At 46.8% G+C, this 19,719-nt stretch overlaps 2 protein-coding genes across 2 annotated transcripts in view; both read right to left on the reverse strand.

Moving 5' to 3' along the window:
• Window positions 1–654: 654 nt before the first annotated feature.
• On the reverse strand, window positions 655–10,486 carry osbp2a (oxysterol binding protein 2a). The gene is made up of 14 exons (XM_076044911.1): window positions 10,067–10,486; window positions 9,187–9,392; window positions 5,488–5,738; window positions 5,184–5,352; window positions 4,396–4,513; window positions 4,226–4,292; window positions 3,983–4,120; window positions 3,621–3,866; window positions 3,301–3,421; window positions 3,095–3,198; window positions 2,883–2,978; window positions 2,067–2,251; window positions 1,754–1,974; window positions 655–1,081 (listed from the first exon to the last, which is right to left on the reverse strand). The coding sequence occupies exons 1-14, from the start codon at window positions 10,225–10,227 to the stop codon at window positions 939–941; spliced, it is 2,226 nt and encodes a 741-aa protein (XP_075901026.1). The 5' UTR covers window positions 10,228–10,486; the 3' UTR covers window positions 655–938.
• Window positions 10,487–10,995: 509 nt separating this feature from the next.
• Window positions 10,996–19,719, reverse strand: part of atp6v0a2a (ATPase H+ transporting V0 subunit a2a) — a 9,131-nt gene continuing 407 nt past the window's right edge. Inside the window, exons 1-20 of the mRNA XM_076044903.1 lie at window positions 19,461–19,719; window positions 19,206–19,284; window positions 18,996–19,093; window positions 18,215–18,352; window positions 17,171–17,268; window positions 16,962–17,088; window positions 16,235–16,317; window positions 15,782–15,875; window positions 15,484–15,696; window positions 15,225–15,375; window positions 14,979–15,118; window positions 14,719–14,876; window positions 14,502–14,592; window positions 14,287–14,405; window positions 13,489–13,699; window positions 13,272–13,391; window positions 13,062–13,181; window positions 12,614–12,731; window positions 12,336–12,507; window positions 10,996–12,007 (exon numbers count right to left, since the gene is read on the reverse strand). The exon at window positions 19,461–19,719 is cut by the window's right edge and continues 407 nt beyond it. Of these exons, the coding sequence (XP_075901018.1) occupies window positions 11,905–12,007; window positions 12,336–12,507; window positions 12,614–12,731; window positions 13,062–13,181; window positions 13,272–13,391; window positions 13,489–13,699; window positions 14,287–14,405; window positions 14,502–14,592; window positions 14,719–14,876; window positions 14,979–15,118; window positions 15,225–15,375; window positions 15,484–15,696; window positions 15,782–15,875; window positions 16,235–16,317; window positions 16,962–17,088; window positions 17,171–17,268; window positions 18,215–18,352; window positions 18,996–19,093; window positions 19,206–19,284; window positions 19,461–19,571 (2,544 nt within the window). The 5' untranslated portion in view covers window positions 19,572–19,719 and the 3' untranslated portion in view covers window positions 10,996–11,904. The remainder of the gene's footprint in view (window positions 12,008–12,335; window positions 12,508–12,613; window positions 12,732–13,061; window positions 13,182–13,271; window positions 13,392–13,488; window positions 13,700–14,286; window positions 14,406–14,501; window positions 14,593–14,718; window positions 14,877–14,978; window positions 15,119–15,224; window positions 15,376–15,483; window positions 15,697–15,781; window positions 15,876–16,234; window positions 16,318–16,961; window positions 17,089–17,170; window positions 17,269–18,214; window positions 18,353–18,995; window positions 19,094–19,205; window positions 19,285–19,460) is intronic.

A 19,719-nucleotide genomic window follows, 5' to 3' on the forward strand; every position in this document is an offset into this window, starting at 1 on the left:
GTGCCACCGCTGAATTGTGGAAATCAGATCTTTGTGATGTCACAAAGGGGAGTGATGACTCTCCCGCACTGCCCTGTGGTTGCCTTGTTTTTGTTCCCTTCCGAACATGTTCTACAACAACTCTACAAAGCATCAACCTTAGCAGGAAACTAAACAAGCTAAGGTGTAATGTGGGACCTTTAAACAAAATCAAATTTACCCTCATAATTACAAGTACCATTAAAAACATGAGCTTCCCTATTTACTTCTTAACTGTACAGATTACTTTTCTAATGTCATGCTTACAAGGGATTTACTACTGCTTTACATCATTAAGGCTAAATTACAACCGAGCAATGATAAGTTGCTCAAGGATGGAAGTTGCTCAACAGATTCATACTTCACATTTCACTAGTGCACTTTTGTTATTTTTGTCCACTTGTGTGGTCAAAAAAGCTGCAACACAGGGCAGGGTGTCCTGATTTTGTGTCCAAGGCTTTTGTAAATACTGTATATCAGTGAAGATACAGGTCTTTTTTTCTTTTTTTTTCTTTTTTTTAAGTGAATCCCCAGTAAACAAGAGGTTCATTGGAGGAGTTCTGTCTCAATAAGCAACCAGCGCTGAGGAAACGTGGTATAGTTGTGTAGTGAACAAACTGTGCTCCCGGTCCTACACAAATGAGATCTCAATAAATTCTCACGATGTAGTTCTGCACAGTGCTGAATAAACACAAACTGAAGCCGTGCAAACAAGACCTAATCCAGTCAGACGCTGGCGTATTAAGTGGAAGTTTGTTTTTTTCAGACTTAAAATTCTGGGAGTGGCGTTGACTTTCACGCAGCCATATTGACACTCACTCACTCACACACACACACTCACACACACACACATACGGGCAAGTATTTGCTGCCGAACTCAAGAGCGTCCATGCACTCAGCCGGCCTGAGATCAGGCAGCCCTAGAAGATCAGAGGACACTGGGTCCAGTCCTGTCTGTCTTTGGCCTCCCAGTAACCTCCCTTGTAGACGTAGATGTTCTCCCCCGTCGAATCATCCATCCTCCTCTCGAACCACAGTGGCTGGTAACCCTCGATGTCCTGCCCTGTTGACGAAGAAATCAAACCTTACTATGTTTAGTCAACAGATCAACACATGAGCAGCAGTCACAGGCGGCTAGACCGAGAATAATTCAATTTTGGTTGAAGGATTATGTTGTTGATGACTTTCTGAAGAAGAGAACAGCGGTTATCAAGGTCTGCAGCTCAAAAATCAGTGACACAACCACCACAACTTCCAACTTCATCCCTCACTACAAAACCCACAAAGAAAGGTAAGCTACGCTATGTGAACGCACCTTCTTAGCAAACTGTTACGGCTGTTAGAAAGCTAACGTTTGCTAATACTAACGTGGCTTAAACTTAACGTGGCTAGAAAGCTATGTAAGGTCAAAATGGTCAAACGTTAGCTAGAAAGCTAACATTTGCTGGTATAAATGCCAATATTAAACCATGTTAAGTTTAAGATATGCGTAAAATCAATGTGAACTAAAATCAAACTGGGGTAGATTTTTGTATGACTTGACTTGACTTGCTTGATTCTCACCACAGTGAATTGAGACTTGTTTGTGACTTGCACATGTGTGACTTACTCCCACCTCTATTGGAAAGTAATTCTAAAGTTCTACACGTATGGAAAATGACAGAGACGAATCCTCTACTATAATCCATCAGCCATAGGAATAGAATTTATCCATCAGGCGATCAGCTGGACTCACCATCCTCCAGCGCCTGGTTGGCCTGCGCCTCCCGCCTCTTCCTCTCCAGCCGCTGCGACTCCTCCAGCCGCTGCTTCTGGACGTTGGCTTCGTCCCACAGGCCCGCCTCCATCAGCCGCTGGTCGGGCCGCAGGCGGCTGTCGGTGGGCGCGACGGCGTCCTCCGGTTCGTTCAGAGTCAGAGCCAGGGAGGAGAAAAAGTGCATGTTCTCGGCGTTATCTCTGTGGAGTGAAGGGCAGAATGGAGACGAGATGTCAGGCGGAGGCGCGAAGCTGCAGACAGCTGTGGTGCAGCCGGGGCGAGATAAACGTACGGGAGCGGGTATTTCTTCCACAGCAGTTTGGGCTGAAGAGTCTGATAAACAGTCTTCTGTTTGCCTTCCGAGCTGCCGCAGCCCTGGCTGCTGTCCACGATTTTGGCGCTCTCCATTTTGTCGTCCCACGTCCCTGACAGGATGTAACGGGCGGCGCCCTCCCGGTCCTCCACCACTCCTGTCACCTGCGGAGACAGATGGATGAGAGGATGAGACAATAGTTGTAGATATTTCTAAAATTTCGACAAACTAATATTGCGATTTGCAAGTGTTTCCATTGAATGGCGTGAAGCGCCTAAGCCATAATTCTCGTAAAATCTTAATGGTGTGAGTTGCTGCAACAGACACTAAACCAGCCAGGAGTGAAGCCAAAACATCCTTTCACACAGAACTGCCTTTGTGCTGCTTTTTGTTCTTCTTTTATTGTGAAAATATCAGCTAGTTATGCTAAAAAAAAAAAAATGCATCTACTGCAGCATCCAGGCTAATCTCCTGGGCAGCACCCAAGCTTGCAGTCGTTTCATGTCTCTCTGTCTTTGTCTTCTGTTGTTTACAGCAATCGCTTCCTTTTGTCGCGACTAAAGCCGAAGCCGATTCTTGTTATGGAGTTCGAGGAAGGACTTTTCTATTTAAGGGTGACAATGTGCAAGCTTTCAAAATCAAATCTCTGCAATCCAGCTGCGGCACGTGGTCAGCTGTCCTCCGCCAAAGATAAAAACTGTCTGTGCAGCAAAACCTAATGAGCCCAAACCCACGGGCCGCCCAGTGTTCTCCTTCACGGAGCGTCTTAGCAGTGCCAAAGGACGACAGACTCACTTTACGTGGGACATCTCTGGAGAAGTAACTGTAGGGGGAGAATTTGAGACGGCAGGTGTCCTTTGCGGTGGTGTTCACAATGTCAATGTCCCCAGACTGCAGACAATCAGCGCAGACAGAAAATGCTTTAGGCACTAAAAGTTTTAGACAAGAACAAAGACAAAAGGCCGGCTTGGTTCTTCCACAGTTGAGAACGTGCGAGATGAGCGAACCTGATCGATCCACAGTTTCCCCACGATGATGTTGTGCACCGTCGAGGTCACTTTGCTCCACACGTAACGGTTTCCGCTGGAGTGGAACTGCAGGTGAATGTTTCCTTTGGTGCAGAGAAGATTGGTTACCATTTAAAAAAATGGGCACACGCACTGCCAAGTCTTCTTCTCCTCACTCTGAATTGCACTGAGGGAAAATCTCTTACCTAGAGGCATGACAGAAATATATTTCCCCCGAAACTTGCTGTCAATAGTGATGTGCTGCCACAGGGTCCAGCCTCGCTGGGAGATCACATGATGGGCAGCAGCTGGCGGGTGATGACTGACCTGAGGGTCAACGGCATCAGCTGCTCAGGTCATTCATTTCTTCTGCACGTCAAGTTCTACTACTGTTGAAAACCACCGAATCTTCAAAGGTTCGGTGTGTGTAAGACTTTTAAGGAATTTTTCAAATGTATATGTGTGGTATATATTTTCATATCTGCATATTCTTTTATATGTGAGAACCGACGAGTCATGACCTCACCTGCTCACAGATGGAGCGATAGCCGTACTCGTCCAGGCGGTCCAGCTCGTACGTCTCCCCCAGCAGGGGGTTGAAGGGCTTGGCTGTGCGGTGGACGGTGGTGGAGTAGGAGGAGACGGAGAACGCGGCCACCAGACACATCTGCTCCAGAGTGGAGTCGCAGCGGGCGGCGCGGTCCAGCAGCTCGCTGTACTCCAGGTCCTCCGTCAGGCGCTGCAGCATCGACAGCGGCTCGTTGAAGTTCACCTGCAGAGGACGGGACGAGTGAGGGGAAAACGCTTCACGTTGCAGGAACCACGTTTTAAAACCCAAATCACTGCCGATTTGCTCTGCAGTGAATTTATTAAAAAAAAAATGTTTACAGGCATGGGTATCTTGGAGAGGTCTTTGCCGATGCAGTTCTTCATGATGCTCCACAAGTTCAGGGAATAGTTTGGTTTGTCAGGGATCCGACTGCGTCTTTGTCTTCGTAGCTGCATGTGATTTGTGCCTGAGGTGTCCTGGTACAACGAGAGCACAATTTAATCTTGCTTAATATGAGATGCAACAGAAAAAAGACGGGCCAGCTCATAGGCTTCAATACACTCTGCCTCTTGGGTACCTACGTTCTCATTGTGGGTCCAGTCATTGGACATTCTACCGCTCATCATACTCTGGTTACTTCCTGAGCGTCTGATATAGACAGAGAGAGAGAGAGAGAGAGAGAGAGAGAGAGAGAGCAGTGCAGTTAGAATTGAAAATGCTGTGGGGGATCATAGTCTGTCGAGAGTCTCACTTGTGCTGTATGTTGCCAGTAGTCACTGTTATGAAAGCAGGAGAGTCCTCCATGGCATCAAAGAACTCTGCATCATCGTTCTCATCACTGGCATCGCCCTCCTCTGGCCGCTCCACACCTGCCACAGAACCACGATGTATTACAAGAACTGGATACCGGACTGGAAATATGGAAGCGAGACAATTTCCCCCAGTGGCCACTCAAGGTACTTCAGCAAAAAAAATCCCATAGGGCCCAAAAATAATTTTTCGCGTAGACCGCAATACAAAAACAAAAGCCTTTAAAACAGCTGACAGGACGACTGTGACCTGAAACGTGATTCATAGCAATTTTTTTTATTGTAGATTTTTCACTTATGGCTTTTTAGTCATTTAAAAAAATGATAAAGGCCAGAAAATCACCAGAAAAAAGTTTATTCCCAGCCTGACGTCACAACATTGCACGTGCTGCTGGTGTCTCAGCTCGCTCTGATTGGCTGCGTCCTGACATTTCTGTAAGTGACGTTCTCCAGAATGGTGCTGATTGGCCAAATAGATCATGTGAGTGACAGAGGCTTGATGGGAAGTGACACTACTGCGCATGGTCTATGGGCCCATTCATGCGGAAGTCAAAAACTTTTTCGGCTGAGCAACTTCACTGAAACGAATGGGCTGCCATCTGGAGTCTGGGGGAGGGGCTGCACAGGACCAACATTACTCACTCTTGTGGTGTGATCACAACTGGCCACAAGAGGGCAATCTTTTCATGCTGACAGGCACCTCTTGGCAGCCAGACGAGACAAATCTCACCTGTGTATGAGGTGGGATTCTCCCTCCAGGCTCTCTCCAGGCTGTTGTGCTGTTTGGCTAACTGTTCAATAGTCTCCTCCAGATGGTGGCGCTGTTCCTTCTCATACTGCAGGGCTCTCTGCCACCTCCGGCTGTGCGTTTCTGCTACATCCAGAAAGTCACGACAAGCCTGAGGTTTGAGTACAACACACGTCACTGGAGCTGCACCAGCCGCCTCGTTAAAAAAAGCTACACGTTGGCGCGGCTGCAACCCGACCAGCCCCCCCGCCCCCTCCTGCCTCCCCACTCGCTGGCGTGAACTCACATTGATCATAGCATTGGAGGTGATGCGAAAGAGGGTGGCGCGCTCGTTCACCGCTTTGACTTTGTCCACGCTGTCGCTGCACCCGCGCAGCTCCTCGAGTTCGCTGAGGGAGCGCTGGAGGGCGGCGCCGTGCTTCCCGATCAGCTCATTGCAGGTGCTCAGGTCATCTAGCTTGCCGGCCAGAGTCTTGAGCACCCCCTGGGTCAGGGCGCGGTCCTCCTGAGGTACAGGGCCCTCATCACCAGAGTCATCTACAACAACAACAAACGTACAAACTGTTACAAGCTGTTCGTTATGCTGAACCATAATGTCGTTGTCATGATCAGGGCTTTGGTGAAGAGAAATTTTGGATACTGGCTAAAACATGCATTAAAAAGTGGAACTATTTATGGTGAGCGGCTCGGGGGAGGACAATAACACTTCACACCCAGACCCACACCCTCTCTACCAGCCCCTCTATGAGGCTGGAAAGCTGTGAATGAACACTGTTGCCCTGGAAACGTAGTCCTGTGCAATCAGGGAGCTTGGCTATTTTTAGAAGAGGAGGGAGAAAAAAAAAAGATGACGCACTCCCCCTTTTCCCCTCCACTCCACCAAGCGTTTTATACACTGAGCTGAGCAGTCAGTCTCAAGGACTGTGGAAGGAGAGATGGAAATTGGGCTGCATATCAGACTTTGAAGTTGGTGTATGTATATGAAAATCTACAGCTGTGGTTCTAATATGCGAATGTTGGCCCTCTCTGAGGTGCACTGGGGCATGAAACAGAAAATGCAGATCCACATGAACATCTGTAAGTTAATGAAGTCTATGGTGTTGTGCTGATTATAACGCAAGACATGGTTTCAGGTTGAATGTCGGGTAACTCCCTTTACCTTTAAGTTTGCTTGATCAAAATACACACCTGCCTTTTAGGCTAAAAATGAAAACACAAAGGGAGCACAAACCAAATTCACAAAGGTAACAATGCAGAAAAGGTCACATGTGCTCTTCTTCTTCTTCTTCTTCTTCTTCTTCTTCTTCTTCTTCTCAAATGTGATAAGACTGCATGAACGTTCCCTTTTTACTGGAAACAGATAAATATTTCTTCACGTCAGCAGTTCAGCACATTGCCCAGTTAACCTTTTTTTTTTGTTTTAGTGAAAACTCTCTTGTCAATATTTGGTCATTTCTCTCATTACCTTATAACAATATTTAACATTTTGTAACAATGCTTTGTTTTCAAGAGATATTCCATATATTCCGGCAGTTCAGCGGGACTGACTGGCCAACCATTAAAAATAGGACAAAGGAACCCCGATTATAACATTTGACAAGATTCATTCTCAGCCCAGGATGCCATTTTTTCCATTAAAAATTCCTCACAAAACTGCCTCATTCTTTGGACAACAACAACAAAAAAAGAAACAACTCTGACAATAAAAAGACCCTGAGTTAAAGAAACCTCAAAAGCTGCCCCTTCAGCTCTTATAAATGTAGAATACAGCTGGTTTCATACTCCCAGCCAGGACAAGTGTAGACGCATATAATCCATCTTTTAAATGCTAATGACTGCCTCCAACCGACGTAATGAAACTTTTTCTGGGTCAAAACATTTCTTCCCTAAAAGAAAGAGATTAATGTGAGATCTTGCGTGCGCGCCGGCAGAATCTAGGCCAGTGTCTGCCAAAGTGGGCGGAAAAAAACTACTACACACATGGAGAGAGGGGGAAAGGAAATAAAAACAATCAGGGCAAAGTGGATTAACAAAGTCTCTGGAGGGGCAGATTAAAAATGAGAGGGTGAGAAATCCTTCGGGCGTAAAGGCACAATGCTTCCCTGACCCACATATACATTTTCCCCTCAATTCATCGTGATGAAAACGCCACGCTGTGCCGTTCACAGTGGACTGGACACTGGACAGTATGAGACAAATTAGTGACTCATCGTTGAATCACGAAACACACACCCACAGGTGATGGAGCGAGCGTCGATATGGTCAGTGTGGGAGGAGTGCTGGAAATTCAGGGGATTCACTTTAAGCTTCTGTGACAAAGACAAAGTCTGCAACAAGCAAACACCCTGCTGCACCTGAGCTGTCGTCCCATTCAGATTCAGGGGTTCATTTGTGGTTTATAATATGTATATTTTAACAAGTGGCCAAGATATCAGAGCAAGATGCTCTGACAAGGAAGCTGCCTAATAACGCGTGGCTGTGTTGCTCTAATCCAGTTTTGGCCAGACAGTTTTCAGCCACAAACTAGCCGGATTTAAACCATGGCAATCATGATGTGTAATCCAATCACATTCCACTCTTCACCACAACACAGCGTGGCTTTTTGTGTGTGTGTGTGTGTGTGTGGGAACATCTACATGTACCAATACACACAAGAGCTGTGTTTAAAGTCAAATTAAGGAGCAACTAGGGTAACCAATCCACCTGAGAACAGGTTCAATATTCAGAAACTATAAAAAGCACCCATTAAAAATCCAGCTTGAAGGAAGATACAGCACATGAGGCTGCAAACTGTCTCCAATCAAAATGAGGAAGACACAATGCTACATGCGGCAGCATAAACACTTGTCATACCAGTCACAGTGTCCCATTGCAGACACTATTGATTTGTATGCTGCAGGTGGGACTCAGTCCATTTTGTATTGAATGGTGCCTGCATGCAAACTCCTCTTGTCAACAACACTTTCATTGACCATTTCCATGGAGAAAAATACACATTTCAATACACAAAATCGTCTGAACTCACTCTGCTCCACAGACAGACGCTCTCTGCCGCAAACACACACATGCAAACAAGCACTTATGCAAGCCACGATGTAAATGTAACTACCCACTGTGCCCATAATAATATCATTAGCAGATTACTTACAAGGTGAGACCCATTAGAAAGACAGACCGCACTCGCGCCTCCCAATTGTCCACAGAGCGCACGGTGAAAAATGTTTTTTTTTATGAAAACCCTCACTGCCTCTTTCTTTTTTCACCCCTCCTGCTACCAGAACAGTGGGAGGAGCCTAGAGGAAGGTCATTTCATTCAGCTCTCACTGGCGTCATACAAAAGAAGATGGTGAGGGAGGGGCAGGATGCGTGCATGTACAAACAGAGAGGGGTCGGGACAAACCAGCCAAGCTGCATCCTCTGTCCATTTTTTTTTTTACTTTTATGCTCTAATAAGGGAAAATTAAAACCTATAAACAGTGGCACAAGAATACCTCTTAGGGACCTAGACTGTTCCAATATTAGTTTACAATATTTTATTTGGCAAAACAATGATATCATCATTGATCATTTGAAAAGTGTATTAAAATCACATTTTTCAAGCGTTGCTCACTGGCTCAGGTGAAGAAAATATACTTCACACTTCACAGTCAACACTGCCCTCTTGTGGTCTACTGTTTACATGACGCTAAACTACTACACTAGAACATAAACTAGAACATAATAAAATGCATTTGGGTAACTGGGTCTTGGTTTGCGTGAGGCTGCTCTCAGGCTACAGCTAAAATTAGATGCTTCACGTGAAACAGGTGGCCGGTATTGTTCCTCCAAAACACGCACACTTTCCCATTTCATTGCACCACATCAGTCACCGCCAGCGTTTCTCCAGACTTCTAGGGAAGGATGGCAGAATGCCAAACGTCTGGAGGCCTCACAACGCTGATGTGTCTGAAAGAAACCTGGCAAACATCTGAAATGTTCCCTTCACCTGAGTGATGCATCAGCAGCGTCGCGCTGGACTTGGCCTTCTGCAGGGCCGACACCCATCGCTGGCACTCTCCCTCAGAGGTAGCCTTCAGATGATAGCTACGGCCTCCGCTGGTCAACACCAAGTGGCAGGTCTCGCCCACCTCTATGTGTGCAGTCGCCAAGGGAATGGTGCCGCGGCAGGTGTGGGCCATCTCTGCCTGAGTCCTACAGGGTTAGAAAGATTCAACTGCTGTTCAGTGTAAGCACCGGTAGCTTCATGTCATAAAGCAATGACTCCAAACTAATTGCTGCAGTCCACACGGAATACACACACATTTTCTTAAAAATCAATTTTTGATAAAATTTTCAATGAGAAAAAACAGCTTTTTGATAAAAAAAAACAAAAACAATTAAGCTACAGTTTCTTACAAAGTATATTTAAAAGACTAAGCTGCATTAAATTGCACTCAAATTGAATCCCCCTGGGCATTCTACAGTGGAGCCTTTAAAAACGTTTTTATCAGGGTTGCCTTCATGTACAATAAATCAATTACACAGCAGCTGACGAAATCGCGTGCGTCGTTTGTTTGAAATGTCGATATTTGTTTTTGCGTCACTCGGGCTGGATTTTTACTGTCGGTCCCTTAACGGAACGCAGCTGGATCCGCAGTGAACGGGCTGTGAGGATGGCCAACCTGAAACTAACTTCACCCACATTCATTAAATGTTAATGAATATTCAGAGGCCATGACTCAGCTACGGCAACCATTATCCATGGCGAGACATTGTTCGGCCAGATGTGGTCTTTGGAAAAAAAAAAAAAGGAAAAGAAAAAAAGTTTAAATGAGCCTTGGTCAAAGAGTAGCACTCGGGAGGAGCACCGGACGGTGGCCGTTTACCTGTAGTAGGACAGCAGGCCGTTGCTAAGGACGAACCACCGCCGCTGGTAACCCTTCAGGTAGTTGGTCCATTTAAAGAGCCAGCCCTTGTAGGTGTCCACGCTGGGCAGGTGGAGCCCCGGCAGCGTCGGGGACGGCAGACACCTCACCAGCTCGTTCATGTCTTCCTCTTGACGGGGGCTCTCTTGTCGGCCGCTGAAGTCACCCCGGCCCGGCGGCGGCGGGACGGCTGCTGCGGCGCAGAGTCGCCGTAGTTAGTTTTCAGATTCGAGTTTCTGCCTGACGACAAGCGAGCGGCGCCGCGGGCTTTTGCTGCGCGCGTGAGCCAGCTGCGGCGCGCGCTCCCTCCTTCCTCCTGTAGCTAAGGCTAACGTTAGCTTGCAGCTGTTCGCTGATGCTCGGTGTCTCCCCACCACCACCACCACCTCTCCACCTTCACCACCACCTGCTCCTCCTTCTCCTCCTCCTCACTTCGCTCGTCCCTGTTCCTCTTCACGTCCGACCATGTTTCAGAAATTTCCAGTGGGCCTTACAGGTCAAGGAGATGAGGAAAAGGACATGTTGCAGCTGCGTTTAAAGTGTGTTAGTGTCCGGGCTGCACTTAAACTGCGTGTAGAGCCCGTGCATGTGAGAGAGAGAGAGAGGGAGAAAGGAGGGGGATCACGATGACGTCCTTATTATGGGATTGTAGCATATGTGCGTGCGTATGCGTGAGAGAGGCATATGGCCTCTGTTTTTTTTTTTTTTTTCTCTCTGCCAGATGGAAAAAAATAATAATAAAAGCAAACGAAATCATACAAAATGTTGGCTATTATTATTTTTTTTTTTATATGTGTGGAAATTATAAAATATCCCACAGCTATTATTCTTTATTGGCAGGGAACGATCAGAAGCTAGAAAGATGAGAAATCACACGGGATACAAATGAATTATTTGCTTGCTTTTCATGAAACCTTTATTAAACACATCAAAACAGTAAAATATTGGACTTATACAGACAATTATTTTTTAAATAAATACCATGAATAATAATCATAACAAATGCGTCAAGCAGTACCAGCAGTAAAGAAAGACCAAAGGTCCATTGATTATTTTTTTTCTCGTGTGATTTGATGTTTTCATACTTAGATTACAAGGGAGCTAAATGAATGCAATACTGAGTAAATAAGCAGTAGCAAAGAGTTGAGGATTTTTTGGCATCATCACAGTCTGTGAAAAGTTCATTGTACAATCATTTCTGCAAAGTGCGTTGTGACCATATGCCTCACAAAAGAATCATTTTTTGTGTGTTTTTGAATTTTTCTTCAGATTTTAATGCCTTCAGGTTTTCTCTCATCACATGGAGATTTCAGGCATCCCCATGATATCATCCTAAGTAATTCTGTATGGCACTACGACAGGATGCTTGATATGGTCTTTATATATTTCACATTGTACCGTATAACCGTTTATCCGTAACACCATGTTGGAAGTAAATGCAAAGATCAGTTTGCGCAGCACAATGCAAAGGAAACTTTTAAATCCACCTGACTGGTGCAGGCGAGAAAGGAAGTGTCGACCCACCTAAGAACTAACAGAACTCACATAATAGTAGGAACTCCAAGCCTATGTATATTTCCAGGGGCCTGCTGGGTAGAGTAGTAAGGCAGTCAGCACAGCCCATAACCATTTTAAAAACAGTGGAAAAATGTTGCTACAAGAGTTGAGTGTGTGTTTTCGAGCCGTTGTCCTCAAAAGTTTCTTGTCCTTGTCACAGTGTGAATTGTTTCAGCATCCCGCCAAATTGTCAAGTTGGCCTCCACTGATGCCACAAAGACAAAGAGTGTGCGCGCGTCTTCTTACAGCAGGCCGTCTTGTTCGAAGGCGGAGGGCAGGAGGGAGAAGTCGAAGGGGGCGAACTTGACTCCATTGCCGTGGTAGAACTTGTTCTGGAACTCCACCCTAAAATAAGATATGGTTAGTTTTAACATTTCCTTTTTAAATTTATGACTATTTCAAATTAATTTACCAAACACATTGTGTATCATCTAAATTAAATTAAACACCACAATCAGGAATAGAATTATGTCTCTTATGACAATTTGAATAATTGTAGAACAGCCAGAATGGCATTTTATTCCAGGCAAAGCACATGACAGTTTTCCCCATGGCAGCGCCACAATATTGTGATTGCCCTCTAGTGGCTGGCAGCAGCGTAGCAGGCTTTATCCCTTTCCCGAAAGTCGATTAAATACATGACTCCTCTGTATCCGGAGCAGCTGATACCCACCAGTGAAGTCGGAGAGCGTGGAGAAAGGCCGACAACCCCTCCATGACCAGCAGGATGGACACAGTGAGCATCGCAAAGAGGCCAAACACAGGGACCAAAAACGCCACCCCGACTCTGGTGGTGACCCTCAGACCCAGACGCATCACCATGCCCCACAGCACCTCCGACAGCTCTGAAAACCAGGGAGCCGCAAAATTAACAATGGGACAGACAATCAAACAAATAACAGAACAAAAAAGAAATGTATGACTGCGCTATTTTTAGGTGTCTACACTCACGAGCGTGAGCCAAGCTGAGGGCCCAGAGACGCAGGTACGACGCTGTGTTGGAAATGCAACCCAGGCAGAACTCGATGGTGTGGATGGCCTGGTACAGCAGCACGTCGGCAAAGTCAAACTGCAAAATGCATGTGACATTACAGGCTGAGAGTTTCAGAGATTCTGAAAGAGGCTATAGAGGATTTAAAATTATATTGTGCAAGTTTTTAGTTCATAAATAGTTCCTATTTGTCCTGTTGAAGTTTAGTAAAAAAGTGTTTGTGCAGAAGGTCCAGTTTTAGCAGGAGGCTGTAAGCAGAGGGCTTAATACACTGTTTTCTTGAGATCTATGCAGTTTTTAGATAATTTATCATGAGAGGCAGCCCAGAAAACAGATAGTAGTTTATCCTGGGGCCATATTTCCAGACTGAATTGTTCAGTATGGACAGTCCTTGTGAATCTCCCATACCTGTTTGGGAAGAGACTCCCTGCTGTCCACCTCATCAAGCCCCTCCTCCTCCTCCTCGTCTTCATAGGACGGCGCTGCGGAGCCATCGTCCTCGCTCACGCGCCTCACCCTCTCGTAACCCTGAAAGAACGACGTTGAATTACAGTTTTGCAGCATTCGCTCCGAACCCGGCGGCGGCGGCGGCAGTGGGTGTGATTCCAACCTACATACCCTGCGTCTGCGCAGCCCTTTGCCTCCGCGGTACAGCCAGTACAAGTAAAACGGTTTCCCCAGCAGCAGCACAGGGACGGACATCATGGCCACCAGGATCAGAAATATCTGCAGGCCGGTCTGTGGATTCATCATGAACGACGGCGGGCGTCAACAAGCGGCAAAAAAAATACCACAGAGAAACACATCCTCGGCGGCGGCGGCTAACAATGCTAACCTGTCCCGGGTAGAGCGGAGCCACGTCCTTCCCCTGCATCACAAACATGTTGATGAAGTGGATGAGGATGCTGGGGGCCTGGCTGGAGTCCCGCGCGCCGTACGCCAGCCACTTGTAGATAATCATGAAGACCAGGTAGCCGAAGAGGCAGAGGAGAAAGAGCAGCTCGGGGACAAACAGCAGGTAGACGCTGAACTTCTGTCTGAAGTGCCTGTGAAAGAGGTTGAGGTCAAAGAGAAAGAGAGAGAGGGAATGAAGAAGTGAACCAGTAAGCAAAGGGTGTCTAATATACTGCATCGCACCACAGAGTGATGAGTTAAAGTGATGTGATTTCTTTTGTTGTTGAGAGAATCTATTAAAATTGGGGAGAAAGTCAACTTTAACTATAAATATACAACACCTTGACTTTATGTAAGAAGTCAATTTTAAATGTGTCTTTCCATGTCGATATTTAGTATTCACTTATGGTGAGTTGAAAATAATATTTTCAGAATCACAACGTGCGCAGAGCCACTTTTAGGGCCTCGAACACTTTAAACTGAGACGTGAATTTGTTAAACATTGTACGTGTTGAACGTCAGCTCGTAAATGTGTGTTTACAGTCTGCAGCTGCATTCAGGTCTTTGTTGCACCAGCAAAGGCAGTGGATTCAAACAAATCCTGAACTTTTCTACAGCTCAAAAGTAAAATAAGAACTTTATGATGGAACCAACCATCCATCCATCCATCCATCCATCCAACAACTCCAGATATTCCAATCGGCACACAATGGTTTTCACACGGATCTGAATGACTTACAGGTAGTTGAAGACACTGAGCACCACTCCGAAACTCATGTGGATGACTCCGATAATGACCGACATCTTCATCTTGTAGGAGTTGAGAAAGGAGAGCCGGTTCACCGCCATGTTCCAGATCTGATCAAAACAAAACCAAAAAAAAACACACCTCAGCCAAAATACATGTATGCAATGGAGCGGGAGGGTCTGTAGAGTCTGACTGAATCAACTCACCGGGTCGATGCCAAACGGGTAGGGTCCCCCGAAAACACCACTGACGTTTGGGTCCAGGGTGAGCAACGCGTTACTTTGGAGGGTTTTATTTCTGTGGATGGAACCGAAAAAAGAAAATGCACCAAAATAGGAAAGTAAACTTTAGTTTATTCTAATGAGATGAAAACATAGAGAGTAGAGAAAAAAAAACAAAAAGGTGAAAAAGGTGTCAACTCACGTCCACTGCTGGTTGGCAAACATGGCCTTGACGCTCCAGCCGGAGCCAAACATGTTAAGGGACTTGGAGAAGCAGTCGTTGTAAATCAGACCGGTGTAGATGGAGAACAATCCCATCATCAGGATGATGTAACGGCCGCTGAAGAAGGTCTCCCAGATCTGAGAGCCACACACATACACACACACACACACACACACACAGTCAGTCAGCCGTCAATGCCGCCAGCCTAAACCCATTTACCCGTTTACGGTGTCCCCTGCCTCATTGCCGGGGCGCCTCCGCGTCTGCTTCTTCTCCGTCAGCACCATCCACAGGGCGAAGAGACACATGACGGCGCCGTGGCCGAGGTCGCCGAACATGACGGCGAAGAGGAAGGGGAAGGTGATGATGGTGTAAGGAGCTGCCGAGGCCAAAAGAAGGTGATAAATGATGTTGTCAAACTCCACTTGATGGATTTGACAGTAAAAATAGTAATTATATACATATACAAAAAAAGATTTTCTTACCTGGGCTTACCTCGCGATAGTCCCCCACCCCGTAGGCCTCCACGATGCTCTGGAAGCCGGACGTGAACTTGTTGGTCCTCAGCAGGGTGGGAGGAGTGTCGCTGCTCGGGATGCGGTTGACAAAGGAGGGCACGGTGGCGTCGCCTTTTCTCTGGAGGGACGAGGAGGAAATGGAAAATTGGAACCACGAGAACATCAAACAACAAAAACAAAACGCTGTACATTAAAGAAAACCTAACAAATCTGCCGTTCTACACACCGAGCCCTCCTCCAGCGCCCCCCGCAGGTTGGCCAGGTCACTGACGGGACACCACACCTCGGCGATCAGACACTTGTTGGTGACGTCGAAGCTGCACAGGTTGAGGATGTGATAGATGGCCTTCATCTTTTTCACCTGCACCACCCAGGTGTAGGCCGACTCGGAGGCCTTCTGCAGCACCTGCCGCAGGTAGTCCTCGGTGCGGTGCAGCACCTGCGGTTGTACACGGCCAGGTTGTCGTTTTAGTTTTTTAGCGTTTGCTGTTATTCATGGCGGTCAAGGAGGCGGCGAATCCTACATTGTTGAGGTCTTGAATGCGCGTCCTCAGGCTGTCCAGCACGTCCGCCCGCTCCTCGTCGTTCTCGGGGTGCGGATACAGGTGGCAGTGGTAACTTGCGGCACAACAAAAGGAGACGCATCAGGAGGTTGTTTTTCCCCCGGCCTCGGTATTGTTGTTGTTGTTGTTACACGACAGAGGCTGCGTTCAGACTGCAGGCGAATCTGATTCAAATCAGATTCCTTCTCAAATCAAAATTAGCAAGTGTCCAAATGGGATCTGGCTCTGTTCAGACTGGGGCCACATTAGTGACCGATCTTACAGGTTGCTGTAGCAACGACTTTGGAGCGAAGGCGTCGTCCAGCACGTGTCGTTTGATGTCATATAATCAAAAGAGCCATCCGGTTTGAATCTGGATTGGGCTAAAAATCTGATTTTGGCTGGCAGTCTGAACGCGCCCAGAGTCGTTCTCACCAGTCACAGATTTTCTGGACCTTCTGCCCGATCTGGTCTCCCCAGAAGGAGATGAGAAACACCACGCTCTTGCTGATCTCGCCCTGAAACCCAGAAAAATATTTGTACCATCGTCATCGCTCTCAGTTTCAGCCCTTTTAATTCAAACCTGGCACGGAACTGACTCACTGAATCGGGATTGTTTCAAATTCAGTTTGGTGGACGTGACACTCATGGAAAGTACATTTAACCTGATAATTGCTTATAAGTTGCCTCATGATGTTCTGGCAGCAGATACTGTATAAACAGGACTGTTTGATTAAATTAGATGAATATTGTGTTACAGCGGGACAGTGGACAGTACTTTTATAGCAGGATTAAACTGGCACTAAACTTCAGAATGAAGAAAAACAAGCCGCAACTACGGAAAAAAAAACAACAGGAATTGTTTCTGGAGGATGAAATAGTGCCGAAATAGTGTTTATTTATTATTGTTTTCTGACATTTCCTGTAGTTTCTTTGCCTTTTGCAGTGTGAACTCTGAGACGTATTAACCAAGAAACACACAAAATGTAACTTTTAACCACAGACGATTGAACATTCTTTCACCCGCCTGGCTGATGATTTCTCTTTTGTCAACCAGCACTGGCTGGTTTGACATTAACTAAGGAACTTATCTCCGTTTGCTGCCGGGAAGCAGCTTGGTTGACCTCGGAGAAGAATGCTAAAGCTCTGCGTCCGCACTCACAGTGTCCAGGTCAGCCAGGCTCTCGTCCACCTCGGCGTAGCTTAGGATGGTGTAACCTTTGCACACCCGCCACAACATGCGCTCGAAGGCCTCCACCTTCACCCGCTGGATGAGGCCGGACACGAAGCTGCGGACAGAGAAAGGAGCAGATTAAGTCACAGGTTGGGATCCAATTAGGACGAAGTAGCGACAAACTGGCCGCAGCTTACCCCAGCTTGGCACCGAGTCGCTGCATGCCAGTGCAGCCCGACACCGAGTCCGTCTCCATGGTGGGGAACTCCTCGTACTGGGGGCCCAGCGCTTCGTGCTGGGTGCAAAAACAAAGCAGGATGTTTGATTAGAGGAGAGTTCAGATAACGGTTTTACTCGTTTAGAAAGGGGCAATCGGTCTAAAGAAATGGCCGGTCGGATCAAGATGTCAGTAAAGCAGTCTCACTGGGGCAGAACACCTGTCTGGGGGCAGTGACCTGGGAGAGGTATCAGTGCCCTTTGTGACATCACAAAGAGTTAATTTTCTGAAATGAGTGGTTGAGCGTGTGCTTTGTGGAGATGAAAGCGTCTTTCTCAAACATCTTTTCTCATTTCTGAGGAGTTTACAGACGGGCTAGAGCAGGCATGGGCAAACTACGGCCCGGGGGCCATATGCAGGACGTTAAGCTTTTAAATCCGGCCCGCCGAACTTGAAGAAACCATATTAATAGTAAGTAAGTAATAATATAGCTGTATTAAATCAGCTTTGTCCAGTCCTTTTAAGGGTCATTTCAATCAAGAGCTAAATACCGAGAGGCTCAAAGACATTTTGTTGTAACGCTTTTGTTAATTTTCAATTGACATTAAAGCACATGTTTTCCACAGATCCCATCATATATTTTTCTCCTATGAGGTGGGTCACCAAAACACTCCATCCATCTGCTGCTGCTTCAGCCCCTCTGTCAAATTTTAGAACCCATCGTGGCCTCACCAGTCAACAAGTTTGCCCACCCCTGGGCTAGAGACACGTATCACTATTGTAAATAAATAAATAAATAAATAAATAAAAAGAATAATAAAATGTTGCATTTTGCACAGCTGCACTGAAGGCGTGTCATCAATTGCTCTCAGCTCTGGCTCCACTGCCGCCGCCGGGGGAAATGAAAGACGTCAGCGACAAGATAACAGGCGAGCTGCTGACAGCATGAGAGGAAGCATCTTTGCCTGTGATGCATGACATACACTCAGTGAGTATTTGTGCATGCGCGCGCACGCACACTCACTCTGGAGCGGCTGTGGATGAAGGTGCGCGTGATCTTCAGCATGTGCGTGTACTCTGTTAGTTCCAGGAGGTTCCTCTGCAGCTTCTCCTTGTTGCGAGCCACCTCGCTGAGCTCCATCTCCAGCCTCTGCAGCTGCTCCTGCGAGGGAGGACATTTCACAGCGTTAGACAGCTGCAACTTTAGAGCAGAGTAGAGTTGCCAACCGTCCCTTAAAATACAGAATTGTCCCGTATTTGACAATGAAATCCCCCTTTGAATCGATACGGGACGACGTTTGTACCGCATTTCAGAGTTGTCTTGAACGTAAAATTATTTTTGATGCAAACTCACGCTTCTTTCCATAGAGTTTATGTTCAAAACCATAACCTGCGTAGCTGCAGGCAATAGCATTGCGCAACCCATTCACAACAACTGGCTGTACTGGCTGCGTAGCTTGCATAGAGTAGGCTATGTATCAGGATCGCTTGTTCTTTCCAGCTTTATCTATTCAATTCCTTTGCAAAAGCCATCCATCCTGCACTTTATTGATTGTTGTGTAAAAATATGTTCAATTAAAAGATTTCAATGCATCTTAAACATTCAGCTCATTTGATGTGATGGTCATGGCCCCCGGGCACTACGAGAGCCTCAAACATTAAAAAACTCACATCTTCATGAACGTTTTATGAATGCATGTTTTCAACAAATCTGTTGCCCTGGATTATTAAAACAAACAAACAAACAGACTCAAACCAACATATGCAAATATATTATATTTTCAGAGGCAAGCTGGCGCCCGTACCATGATCTCGAGCACTTGTCTTGGGGGCGGGGCCAGCGGGCTGTCGTCCTCCTCTGGGACAGCTATGTTGGCCTTCTGGATCTCCCTCAGCAGGTAGCCTGCAGGCCGACAGCACAGGAGAACCTGCGCGTGTGAGAGACGGGGGAGGCCGACACCTCCAACGAACAACGTCCACGCATCCATCACACCCCCGAGAGCCGCGTGACTTACCCAGAATCCTCTCCATCTCCTCACATCTCTTGATTTCGCTGACGAAGCGCCGCTGGAAGGAGCTGACACTGGGGTTGAGCTGGAAGCAGAGGGGGCAGAGCGGCACAGGTCAGCTGGGTGGACAGACAGACAGATAGAGAGACAAGACAGGCAGGGAGGCAGGCAGATACAGTGGATAGATAGATAGAAAGAGAGATAGATAGATAGATAGATAGATAGATAGAACATGATCTTCATCACTGTCTCCATACTCACGTCTCGGAACTCCACCAGTCCCAGTTCTCCCAGCTCACTGATGCAGTCATACTCGGCGCCGGACTGCAGAAACAGTTGCGCCAGGCACATCTCCTCACTCCGGAACACCATCTTTATGTCTGCCACGCAGACCTTCTCCTCCTCCTCCTCCTCCTCCTCCCCCCTCTACCGACTGATAACCTGCCTGAATCCCACGGAGCCTGAACCCTTTTCTGCTGCAAGCGATTGCAGAACGTCACCTACTCGACCGCCCTCCTCA

The sequence above is a fragment of the Nelusetta ayraudi genome, unplaced genomic scaffold, assembly GCF_046127955.1.
Source record: "Nelusetta ayraudi isolate G7.1 ecotype Tasmania unplaced genomic scaffold, CSIRO-AGI_Nayr_v1 ptg000083l, whole genome shotgun sequence".
NCBI classification, from domain to species: Eukaryota; Metazoa; Chordata; class Actinopteri; order Tetraodontiformes; family Monacanthidae; genus Nelusetta; species Nelusetta ayraudi.